The sequence below is a fragment of the Hypanus sabinus genome, chromosome 10 (assembly GCF_030144855.1).
Source record: "Hypanus sabinus isolate sHypSab1 chromosome 10, sHypSab1.hap1, whole genome shotgun sequence".
NCBI lineage: Eukaryota > Metazoa > Chordata > Chondrichthyes > Myliobatiformes > Dasyatidae > Hypanus > Hypanus sabinus.
This window is the reverse complement of record NC_082715.1, coordinates 85,643,576-85,656,833: the sequence shown is the minus strand read 5'-3', so window position 1 is coordinate 85,656,833 and position 13,258 is coordinate 85,643,576. Positions and strand designations below refer to the sequence as shown.

Here is a 13,258-nt window from a genome sequence, read left to right as displayed (position 1 = left end):
GTGCATGTTCTCAAGAACAAATTATGCCTTATGCAGTTCTCTTCACCTCAACCAACAGAACTCCTATAATATTAAAAATAGCAGCAATTTGTTTCTAAATGTAGATTAAATTCAGCAATGAACAATGCTTTTTTTTTATTACTCCTAGCACAAGATATAATGGGACTACTTACTTTTCCCCGTCTGCTGCAGCTGGGAATATTCAATTTAAGTAAAACAAACAGGAAATTGAAGCAGACTCCTTAGTGTTCAATTTCTTAACCCTGAAAGATCCCGTCATTGCCGATTACCTGGACTCTGAAAACTCACACTCGATTGTCAATCACAGTGTATTTACTTGTGCACAAGGAGAACTGCACAGCCTCAGTCGCCACACTGTCCTGAAATCTGAATATAGAGGTGCCAGTTTTAAACACTCCATGATCATTCACCATTCACAGAACAGGTGCTGAAAGTCAATAGAAGCATCAAGCTAGTAACTGATGATACTTGGAAATTATTAAAGCATTTCTTCCTTATTTGGGGTGGTGTATGTTTTGCCTCCTTCCATTACATTCTTACCCCAACTCTAGCAGGTGACAAAGTTCTAGGAATTTATGCTCTGCTCTTCAAAGACCTTTCCTTCCTGGGCTATTTGTACTCTTTCTGCAATCTCTCCTTGCCTGGACATTATGGTAACCCTTGCCTTACTACATACTTCCACAGCCCATGATTCCTAACTGCACTAAGACCAGTATCCCACTGCTTCACTGGTGACACAGAGAATGCAGTTGCTGGAATCCTGATGCAGGATCGCAACCCAAACATCAGCAAACTCTTTTGTTCCTACAGATGCTGCTTGCAAATTTACAAAAAAAAAATTACTTGGCTGTTGCCCGAACCTGAGGATCTGAGTTAAAAGGAAAGGTTGAGTAGGTTAGGACTTTATTCTCTGGAGTATAGGAAACAGGGAGTTTTGACAGAGATACAAAATTATGAGTGGCATAGACAGGGTCAATGCAAGTAGGCTTCTTCTACTGAAGTTGGATGAAAGGTGAAATATTTAAGGGGAATATGAGAAGGAATTTCTTCATGCAGAGGATGGTGAGAGTGTGGAATGAGCTGCCAGTGGAAATGCTGAATGCAGATTTGATTTCAACATTTATGAGAACTATGAATGGGAAGGGGTATGGAGGGCTATAGTCTAAGTGCAGGTCATAGGGACTAACCACAATAATAGTTTTGCACATCGTAGATGGTCTAAAGGGTCTTTTGTGGTGATATAGTGATCTATGACTCTATAACCCACTGAGTTCCTCAAGCAGATTCTTTGTTGCTCCCTCCATCGCACTACTACTTGGTGTTTTGAGCAGGAAAAGCAACAAGATTTGTGAACATACTTGAAATCTCGAAAAGTTCAGAAAGTTTTTCTTTATTTTTCCCAAGGGCTAATGAGTTAATAGCTGGAGGAGCACAGAATGAAAATGTCTGTAATTCTGAAGAATGAGGAGATCTTAGAGAAACATATAAAATTATGAAAGGGATAGATAAGATAGAGACAGGAAAGTTGTTTCCACTGGTAGGATGGAGATGAGGAGGAACTGCTTTCCCCAGAGAGTGGTAAATCTGTGGAATTCTCTGCCCAATGAAGCAGTGGAGGTTACCTCAGTAGACATAGTTAAGACAAATTTGGATAGATTTTTACATAGTAGCGGAATTATGGGAAAAGGCAGGTAGGTGGACATGAGTCCATGGTCGCAACTTGCACTGAGTTAGAAACCTATAAGTATTTAGCAAAGCTCTCAGTGTCTTTACAGAGGTAACAAGGGTTTTGGCATTGTCACTGTCCAAAATGTCATAACTTGTATTTTTTTTTTTGGCTACACAGATGCTAACAAACATACTGTGCACAGCCAAGTTTTTTTTTTTGTTTGTTTGTTGTGTCTATTCTGAGTTTTCAGCATCATCTCATCAATATTGACTTTATGTTCTGAAATCAGTGCAGCAATGCTGGTGGTGAAGGTTTAGTTGGAAAGTCTATTTGCTTGCAGAATGCGAATGCTGTACTCTGCATGTACTGATTGCTCATTACTAGGGCTGCCATTGCCACCTGTTGCTACTGATCATGGGCCTGAATTTTAACTGTCCAAGGTGCAGACTTTAAATGTAAACTAGGTGGAAATAATCATCTGTTGAATAACCCTTGATTGAAAACTTAGAGATGTACTTACCAGCTTTCACAGTTATTTAAACATCAACAAAAGCAATGAAAGGTTATTATTTGCTGTGATTTAATAAAAGAAAGATGAAACTACAATTTTACCAGTAAGGCTGATAATCTCCGATGATGAGAAACCAACCACAAGAGGGTCAATTGCCCTGCAGTCTACTGAGGATAAGTTATCCCTCATTCCTTCATTGCAACTTACTGAAATCTGTGGGCTATTCAGAACTCCTTTAATTGCAATTATCAAAACTCAAAGTAAATTTATTATCAATGTACATATATCACCATATTCTATCCTGAGATTCATTTTCTTGCAAACATTCAGATCAGAGCAAAGAAATACAATAGAATCTATTAAAAACTTCACACAAAGACTGACAAGCAACCAATATTCAAATGAAAACAAATTGTGAAAATATAAATAATTATTATAATAAATAAGTAAAGGAATCAAGAATTTGGAGGGTACTTGAAAGTGAGTCTGGGGTTGTCGAATCAGTTCAGTGTTAAGGTAAGTGAAGTTATCCGCACTAGTTCAGTACCAAGCAGTGTTGTGGTGGCTCCCAGATTTTCCCTCCACCATACCCCCCACCCAACATTCTTTTTATAGGGGATCACTACCCCTTATTTTCCAACCCTTGCGATCTCAACTAACTTTGAAATGCCCCGGGTCCTTCCCGTCTGTGCGTGTGTTCCCACATAACGTGTGCTGGTGTTAAACTCCAAAGAAATTAGTCCTCACCTCTGTTCTGTAGGGATGCCTTTCTATTCTGAAGATTTGCCCTCTGGTCTTAGATTCTCCAGCTATTGAAAACATCCTTTCCATGTCCACTCTATCTTGGCCATTCAATATTCAATGAGATTGCCCCATCATTCTGCTAAACTGCAGCGAGTACAGACCCAGAGCCATCAAACACCCTTCATGCGTTAACACCATTCCCGGGTTCACTCTTGTGAATCTCCTTTGGACCCTCTCCCTTGCCAGCCTTTCTTAGAAATGGGGCCCAAATCTGCTCAAAATACTCCGAATGTGGTCAAATCAATGCCTTATAAGACCTCAGTATTATATCCTTAAAGACTGCATTGTTCCTTCAACAATCATTTGGTTCTTTGTTTTGCATTCCACATATCCCAAAACTGCCACCATTTCCAATAGTTTCCCAGTATCCCACTTGCTGCATAAGAATACCTAGGATGTGAGATTTACTTTAATATTGTTCTACCGCTTCCTGCCTCTCAGCTCTGTCTTACATAGTACCAGCTTTCTTGCCTTCTCACTCATGTCATCTTGAAACTAAAATACTCAACAAGACAAAGCCTTACCATGCTGTTTTGTGTTCCCAGGTTTCATTCCAAATTCTAGTCAATCTATGTATATAAGCTGATCTGTATCAATGTAAAAATTACTCTATCAGTCACATTTTTTCTCGGATATGATCACTGCGATCAATAACTTGTAACATCCCTTTAAGAGTTGAGCTTTTGAACTGCCTGTATGATCTGGTATTTTTGTGATGTAAACTGAAGCATCAGTGGTGCCGGGTGTACAGGTTCTGCTCGCTGTTCTGTGAAGTTCACTTGTCTCTGCACTGAAATGAGGCTGTGGCCTACAACTAATATGCTCTTTAATCAGCTGTGGACTCACTTTCACGAACCTCAGATCTGAATGTTATTTGCCTACTTTTATTGTTTGCATGATCTGTTTCTTTTTCTTCACATTGGGTGTTTGATGATTTTTTTAAAAATGTGTTTATAGGATTTCCTTATTTTGTGGCTACTTGTAAGGAGACAATTCTCAAGGTTGTATGTACTATACATACTTTGATAATAATGTGCTTTGAACTTTGAAACCACCTCACTCAGCAGTAATTATTCTTTGTGATATATGGGTTTGCTTTTATATTTATATTTAATGTGCTTTTTATGCTGCATCAGATCCAGAGTAACAATCATTTCATTCACCTCTACAATATACAATCCTGAATCCTATCTCTCTTCATCTCTGACACTAGCTTCTCTTTGAAATCCTTCTTTAGTTGTATTAGTTTTCTGTGCATGCTATCCAATAATCAAACATTTCCATATTCACTTCCGCCACTTTTTATGTAATTCCGGCACCTTTCCCAGTCTGTACTGCAGACCCCAATGGCCTACGCATATCTTTGCTACAGAGAGTCAGTGGCCATTTTATTAGGTGCACCTGTATGCCTGCTCATTAATGCAAATATCTAATCTGCCAATTATGTGGCAGCAACTCAATGCATAAAAGCATGCAGAAATGGTCAAGCAGTTCAGTTGTTATTTCAACCAAGTATAAGAATAGAGAAGAAATGTGATCTAAGTGAATTTGACTGTGGAATGATCTTTGAGGTCACACTCGGTGGTTTGAATATCTCAGAAACTAGTGAACTCCTGGGATTTTCACACACAGCAGTCTCTAGAGTTTATAGAGTGGAGCAAAAATAAAAAATAAATCCAGCAAGAAGCAGTTCTGTGGCCAAAGCACCTTGTTAATGAAATAGATCAGAGGAGAATAGCCAGACTGGTTCAAGCTGACAAGAAGGTGACAGCAACTCAAATTACACTGTATGGATCTATTTCTTATAGAGCAATGACCCCCTCCCCAGTACTACATATTAATCTGTTGTCTGTACATGCTGGTGTTTACACTTGTATATTCACATTACAATGTGAATACACCAATTAAAGCTCTCTCCCCCGTGTGTGCCTTTATTAAATATATATGTAGTTGTGCACAGACACAACAAATTAGTGACGAGTACAAATCTGAATGTCCGAATGATCAGACAGTTATGGGATAAAACAGCAAAAGAATGCCATCACAGATGTTAACAAAGGCGTGAATAACAGCCTGCGCTGTACACGGTGAAAGACACACTGAATTTAAAGTGAAAATAACGTGGTGACAAATTTGATAGTGCTAATGAAGGCTGGGAGTCATATATTGAACTGTATTCTAACATGAACAATGTGGAGGAGCAAAAGAAAGCCCCTGCACTTCTTAGCTCAATGGGTGCAAGGACATGCCGTTTTTTACGCAAATTAGTAACCCCTGCAAAGGCAGCAAACAAGACCTTCCATGACTTTGTTACAATTTTAGAAAATCACTTGAGTCCAAAACTGCTGGTATTAACTGAGAGATTTAGATTTTACGAAAAGAACCAGTCAAAAGTTGAAAGCATTTCTGAATACAATGGAGAACTGCACAAACTTTTCCAGCACTGTGACTTTAGAGAAGGACTTTCTGATGCAGTACCAGGCTTGTATGTGGCATGAATAGCCAAAGCACTCAAATTAAGCTACTGATAGAAAGGGACCTAACTTAAAACCGGCAATAGCCATTGCAATACTGTTAGAGGCTGAAGCAAAGGATGCAGCAGAATTACAGAAAAAGGAGGTTAGAACGTGAACTGCATAAAATGTCCCTGAATGGTACAAAAAGTCAAAGATGTTATTGATGTGGCAGATTCCCCATGATGCAAATGACTGTAGGTTCAAAGGTAAAGTATACAGAAAGTGCTGCAGGTCAGGTCACAGAGAGAGAATGTGCAAGGCAGACAAAAAACACAACTGAGTGAAAAGTCTCAGACACAAAATTCAGCAAATGCATAAAGTTACTGAATGCAAAACAGAATCAGGCAACTTAGAGTCTGACAAAGGTAAACTGTCATGCCCTGAACTGCATACTATTAGTAAAGCGGATTGCAATATAATATGGATCGTCAGAGATGTGGCTGATGTAAAAATGAAAATGGAGCTGGATACAGGTTCAGCTTTGTCCATCATTCCAGAGGCTGACTGCAACAGACTGTTTTATAAAGTACTATTACAGAAGACTTCAGTGATGTTAATGTCTTACACAGGCAAACAAAAAGTGTTCCGCAAGGCAAACTGAAAATAAAGGCCAGACACAACAGTTTGAGCTTTGTGCATTGAAAAGTGGAGGACCAGCACTTTTCTTTGCAAATGGTTAAGAACTCAATCAAAGATCACAGTGTGACATCAACAAGCAACGGCAACCCAATTGGTAGCACTAACCAAAGGCTGTCACAACTGTTTACTGCTTATGAGAAAGAAGTTGAGAAGGGAATAGATGAACAGATCTAAGAACTAAAAACATATCTAAGATCAGAAGCTACTTGGAATGCTAAAAGGATCAAAATGTATCCCCACAGGCAGGGTTTCACCCTTGTGAGTGGCCATCTTCACCATGGCAAAGATGGTTAGCTGGAAGGTTTATCTATGCCTTCAAGAAGTCCATTAAAGCAATGGACTAGGAGTATATTTCTCTACAGCACCAGCTGAACAACTTCCTTGATGTGTATCAGAACTCTGATACACAAAATCAAACACCTACAATGCTGTTCATGAACAGGATTCTGAAATTTCACATAGATCTCATGAAACCAGACCTTTGGAGGGATTGTACAGAATAAACTGTTGATCTAGTTGCCATGTGAAGCAGAAAGAAGCTTTGAGATTGGGCAGAATTTTCTAGCACATAATTACCAAGAAGCCAAGTGGACTTCTGATAGGATAGCTAAAGGACTGGACCACTGATGTACACAGTGAATGTTGGAAATCAGACGTGGAGACGTCATGTGGAACAGATACTGGAGCTCAACCAAGAACACACTGCATGTTGACTGCATCCAACAAGACAGACACATTACAGTCACTGGACTTATCTCTCAGTGAAGATGTCATTGACAGCAATGTGACACCAGAAACTGAGAACTTTGTCATAGACAATACACCTACCAAACCTGATGCCACTCCATAGGTCCAGATGCATGATAAGAATGTTGTCATTGACAAGACACTTGCCAAACCTGATACCACTCTGGATGTGCTATCCAAAGAAATAGAGCACCACCCAAAAGACTGAACCTTTTGAACGATGGAGTTAGTTGTGGACTGTTATTATGAATGCATGTTTATTTGGAATATGGGTTTACGAAAGGGAAATTGAATGTTTTGTACATGTACCATTTTGTGTTGCATTAATCTAAAGGAGGAGGAAGTGTAATGTATGTATCTATTTCTTTTAGAGCAATGATCTTCCCCCACTTAGCACTATGTATTGATCTGTTGGCCATGCATGCACTGTTGTCTATGCATGAACATTGTTCTCTCTCTCTCTCTCACTGCAAAGTGAATACATCAGTTATAGCCATCTCCCACATGTGTGCTTTTATTTAGTATATACTATGTAGTTGAGCATAGTCACGACACAAATAACCACACATTACAACAGTGGTGTGCAGAAGAGCATCTCTGAATGCATGACATATTGAACCTTGAAGCAGATGAGCTCCAGCAGCAGATGATCATGAACATACACTCACCGGCCACTATATTAGGTACAGGATGTTTATGTTAATCGCAAACTGAAAACCTTTCCTTTGTAATCCAGTAATAGTTGAGAACAGTTTGAAAATTTAATGGAGGAACAGTAAAGGTTAAGGAATAACATTCCTGCAGTTCTGTTGTGCCTTTCATGACCTCCGGACATTAAGGCAGGAGTTCCCAACCACTTTTATGCCACCAAACCTTATTACTAACAGATGGGTCCATGGACCCCAAGTTGGGACCCCTGTATTTGCAGCTATAACATGAATTAATGTAGAAAATGGTGTATGACACTGTGTTTCCGTCGGCTGTGTTAAGTTCAGGGAAAACACCCTCAGGCCCCATCAAACATGGCACATTGAAGTGCAAGCCCCCCAAATCCCCCTGTTTGAGGATGCTGCGTGATTTGTTACTGTGGTGAACTACATATACCTGTCTGGACACGCCCCCTGCTGACTGCTCCTGTTGCTCCTCCCACAGACCCCGGTATAAAGGCGATTGAGGTCTGAGCCCGGCCTCATTCTCCAGGATGTAGTATGGTGGTCAACTACTGCTTGTTCTTTCTTCCAGTCAATAAAAGCCGATATCTCGCCTTCACGTCTCAGAGAGAGTTATTGATGGTGCATCAGTTACCCTGTTACAGATCAGTACCATGAAATAACAGACAATATACTGCATCCAATGAAACAATTTAGCTTTATGATTCTTAATTTGACTGAAGGGTTAGTAAAGAAAAAGCAAAAAAAGGAAAAGCACCCATTTTAAATGAAGTAGTCTAATGTGCACAAGGATCTCATGGTTTCCCCTTTTCTAGTCCTCCTTCGATCTCCCCGGGCTTCATCCAATCCTGGCCCCAATCCGGATAGACTCTTACAACCTCTTCTCTCCGGCGTCTTCTCTCTTCTCCCCTCTAAAAAGCCCCAAACCCAACCTTGGTGTCCCTCACCAGAGAAACCTCCCCTGTATCTGCTCACCCCCATTGGATGACACACATTTCTCCTATTTCTTCTCTTCACTAGTAACCCAAATAAGCAGCTTACACAGAGAACAGAAAAGTATAACAGAGAAAAAATAGGAGCCGTCTGAACCAGGGCATTACAGGTGTAATGATTTTATACATAGCAAAGTCATCAAAACTGCAGTGCAAAAGTACGCAAATAGCTTTAACAGTGCCTGTTGGCCAATATAACAAGGGAGAATTCTCCAAAGTTCCTCAAATTTTGTACCTCTCTGTAAAAGTTATAAGATTGACATCACATGCTTACTTAATTGCCTGCATACAGAAAGAAATGTTTTGTTTCTGTTTTGTAGTTAATATGAGGATAATATAATCATTTGGGTTATTACTAGAGGAAATATGCTGGCTAATATCAGTTGTATGATGTATGACAGTCAGTGTTCGCAGAGATCAAATTGGAAACAAATTCCTGACACGCAGAAGCAAGTAACCTTCCAGGCTGATGGAAGATGACGGATGTGAGACAGAGGCCTAATCCGCAGATGAGATGTGAAATCTTTGGTCTAAATGGGTGGCAAATCCATCATCATTAATCAGAACTGGCAAAAAGCTCTTTAGCCCTGCATTTTGGTCTGCCACAAGTTACTGAACATCTTCCAGCTCACTGTCAGAAATTGCATATCTGGATAGTATGCTGATGGCAGTGAAATCATCAGCATAGGAGGCGATTACAGCAGGTGTTACAACCTGCTTAACATGTGAAAGAGTTTTGTCATTGGGACAGGGGTAGTGAGTGGAGTGGAACAGCAGCTGTGCTGCTGGTTGTAAGGAGGTTGTGCGTTCTCTCTGTATCCACGTCGGTTTTCTTCGGGTGCCCCGGTTTCCTTCCACATTCCAAAGATGTATGAGTTAGACTTCGTGTGACATGGGCATGCTGTGATGGTGCCAGAAGCGTGGCGACACTTGCAGGATACCCCAGCACGGTCCTTGTTGATTTGATTTGACGCAGGTGATGCATTTCACTGCTTGTTTTGATGTAAGTGTAACAAAGAAAGCTAATTTTTAAATTCGCCAGAGAAATATCAGGGCTCTAATGATTTAATGATAATAATTGGATATATACACTAACTGAAGGATATCATTTCCAACTTTAGACTGGGAGATGTTTGCTAACTTGCAACAGTCTGAATTTCCAGGCTGAGCAGCTTCCTCCAACCATTAGCAGAAGATTAAGGTGTGTTTGTTAAAAGACTATAAAATGAGCTTTATACGTTGACAGTGAGGTATTTCTTTCTAATTTAGGGCATTTCCTTAACATTAGAGCAAGGTCATTCAGGTGTGTTGTCAGCTAACATTTCCTCACACAAAGGGTAGTGAAAATCTCTTAATGATCCTCTTAATGAAAGCTATTGAGTTTGAGGGACGCAATCACAAGAAAATCTACAGATGCTGGAAATTCAAGCAACACGCACAAAATGCTGGTAGAACTCAGCAGGCCAGGCAGCATCTATAGGAAGAAGCACTGTCAACATTTCAGGCCGAGACGTCAACAGTGTTTCTTCCTTTTGATGTTACCTGACCTGCTGAGTTCCACCAACATTTTCTGTGTGGAGTTTAAGGGAGGAGGAATGGGACAAAGAGTTTGGGGAGAAAAAAATTAACCATTTCAAAATTTCAAAATGTTTAGTTTCCTTTTGTTTCTTAACTCATACAGCATCATAGGAAATTCCACAGAAGCTTGTGGAGAAAGACCTTAGGATTGACATGCATCCGTCTTCAGAATGTGTTCATGTTGTGTCATGTTTTATACCTTGAATACAAAACTTGTTTCTGTTAATTGCAGTGCGATCAGGTTCCTGATGTAGTGTGCAATGAGCATCCACTATTATAGTTGCACATATGAAGATGGTAATTGCCATTCCTTTTTTATATGCATTCTAGCCTACTGAAGTGTTTCTAGCCTTTGATGTAAAGAACATCACTGGTTCCATTCAAATACTATCTATGGGAAGTGAGAGGATACAAAGTTTGTCCTTGCCTTAAAGCCTGTGACTCATATAATTCTATCCTTGCCATTCTCAGTAGGTAGTCAGCTTGTTTCTGCTTGTTCTTGAAATCCTGTCCACTCTTTACTCAGGTCGCAATGATGCAGGGGGTCATTTTCAGCTCCAGACTGTCTGTACCCAACTGAAAAACAGATGGAAAACAGTTGCAATTATTAATCTCAATAATGGCATGGGATAGATGCAGTTCTCCTCTATTGGGCCCCTCCTGAGACATTTGGAATTGGATTAGCATCCCACCCATTCAAAATGGAAGGACACTAGATATACTGCAGATTCCTTATAAAGTGTTGACTGCATGACAGGCTATTGGATATTTCTTTGCACGGTTCCTTTCTGTTGAAGGTGTGATTATTATTTTATGAAAGCACAGGGAGTCTGGCTTTTGATGCAAGGATGCCTTTTACTGTGTGTTTTAAAATAAATTCTGGAATTTCACATATTACAGAAGTTGGAAAAAGTTGTGCTGACTTTGTATTCGTTGTAAATTAAATATAAAAATAAGTGTGTTCTTTTAGCACATGCAGAATTAAATTAAAATCCTTTCTCACTGTTATTTTAGAAAGTGCATCAACATGTAAGTGAATAGATACTAATGGAATGTTAAAAATAGGGCTTATATTTAAGATGAGTATGCTTCAAGATTTCCTACCAGTCCGGTTCAAGATGACAGGAAAGCAACAGTAACTCAAATAACCATGTATTTCAACAGTGGTTTGCAGAAGAGTATCTCCAGATATCATGGGTACAAATTGTGGCATCGACATTTATACGTGGCCGACCTTGAGCTGCTTCACATTACAGGGTTTCACTTGTCCACGTACATTAGGAATTCTGTATTTCAACTGGCAACTCTCTAAAGAAAAGAGGAATAAACGATGTTGACCCTGTTTCAAATGACTGATGATGAATCCCCACTGTTAATTTAGAACAGTAATCTCATTAAAATATACGACATTTTTATGCAGCTTTATTTTTTTAAATTTTAGTGATATAGCACGGAGTAGGCCCTTCAGGCCACCCAGCGAACTCGACAAACCCAAATAGCCCTAACCTGATTTCGAGGCAACTCACAATGACCTATTAGCTTACCTGGTGTGTCTGTGGACTGTGGGAGGAAACAGGAGCACCACGGGAAGGACATATAAAGACTCTTTACAGAATGGTGGCGTAACTGAAATCTGAATTCTGGAACACCCCAAGTTGTAATAACATTGTGCTACCATGGCTTGACAGGGTAGATGGAGGAAGGATGTTTCCCTTGCTCAGGCTGTAGGAAGCCAAGAGTCATAGAATCAAAATAAAAGTTTAGCCGCCTAGAACAAAGATAAAAAAGAATTCCCTCCCTGGAGGGTAGTTCATAATGGAAGTCACCACCCACTGAGGCTGTGGAGAATCAATTGTGGGTACAATCAAGAAAGAGGTTGGTAGAACTTAGTATTTTAAGGGTATCAGTGGATATGCAGTTAGTGTAGGAAAATGGTGCTGAGGTAAAAATATCAGCTATGACTCTACTGAATGGTGGAGCAGGCACAGGAGGCAAAATGGTCTACACCTGCTTCATCTAATGACTTCCTATTGTTTACCTGATAGTCAAGGCCAGCTCCCACTGGATTCCATTTATATTATTTGTTTCATTTGCAAACATTTATAAATAGCTTTCATTTCTCTTACTCCATAATTAACTAATGATGTGCATTAGTATATATTTACACAAATTAAATGTGATTACTAACCAATGCTGCTTGTGTATCCACAGTTGCATTCTGTAGCAGGATATGAAAAAAAACCTTCTTGCAAATTCAAAGACTTTGAGTTAGGACTAATGTAATTTTATGTTGAAAATATGACCAACATCATGTTACTCTTTCTGTGAAATGTTTTAGGTCAGTTTCTTACTTATAGATTCCTTACAACTCAAAGGCACTTAATTCAAATTATCTGATCACTTTGATATTTTGACTCCCACTGTGGTTTGGTATTTATGCTGTTTAATTTAAATTGCTCTTTAGTTTAATGCAAGAAAATGCCTGTTGATTATATGCAATGCAAAGGCAAGTCCACGAGCTGAATATTTAAAGGAAAAGATTTGCAAATTAATTGGAAAGAAGCATGTAAGCTACTTCTGGAATGGATTGGTAGTGGTATAAGCGTGAGGAAGTGGGTTTGTTTTATTGAGGTCTGAACCAGTTTTTTTCCCCAGGTTTCAACTGTGCATCTAGACCCTGTGAGGTGCCGAATCCTTGTGAAAATGGTGCAGTGTGCGTGGAAGAAATGGATCTGGACAAAAACCCCTTGGGATTCCGCTGCACATGTGCAAGAGGCTTCACTGGTCCACGGTGTGAGATCAACGTGAATGAGTGCAGCTCTTCCCCCTGTCTCCAAGGATCCTGCTATGACAGTGAGTTCAAGCTGATTAGCCAATAACTTGCAAGGAGCGATCCCCTCTGCTACACTGTTGGATATTATATTTCTGAGAGATTCGCTATATTGTACCCCTCCCTTCACTGCCTTGACCCCTCAACCTCTCCCCTCCATTGAAATCCATGTACTGTGTGTGAAAACCCAAATGCTGCAGTTGCCAGGAATCGGAAATCAAAGCAGAGAACATTTGAGATGCATAGTAGATCAGGCAGTATCGGTGGAGAGAGAAACCGT

The 13,258-nt window shown here is 39.8% G+C and overlaps 1 protein-coding gene across 1 annotated transcript in view; it reads left to right on the top strand.

Annotated features, from left to right (window-relative positions):
• Window positions 1-13,258, top strand: part of LOC132401336 (protein eyes shut homolog) — a 1,222,700-nt gene that overhangs the window by 504,342 nt on the left and 705,100 nt on the right. Inside the window, exon 12 of the mRNA XM_059983465.1 lies at window positions 12,804-13,001. Within this exon, the coding sequence (XP_059839448.1) occupies window positions 12,804-13,001 (198 nt within the window). The remainder of the gene's footprint in view (window positions 1-12,803; window positions 13,002-13,258) is intronic.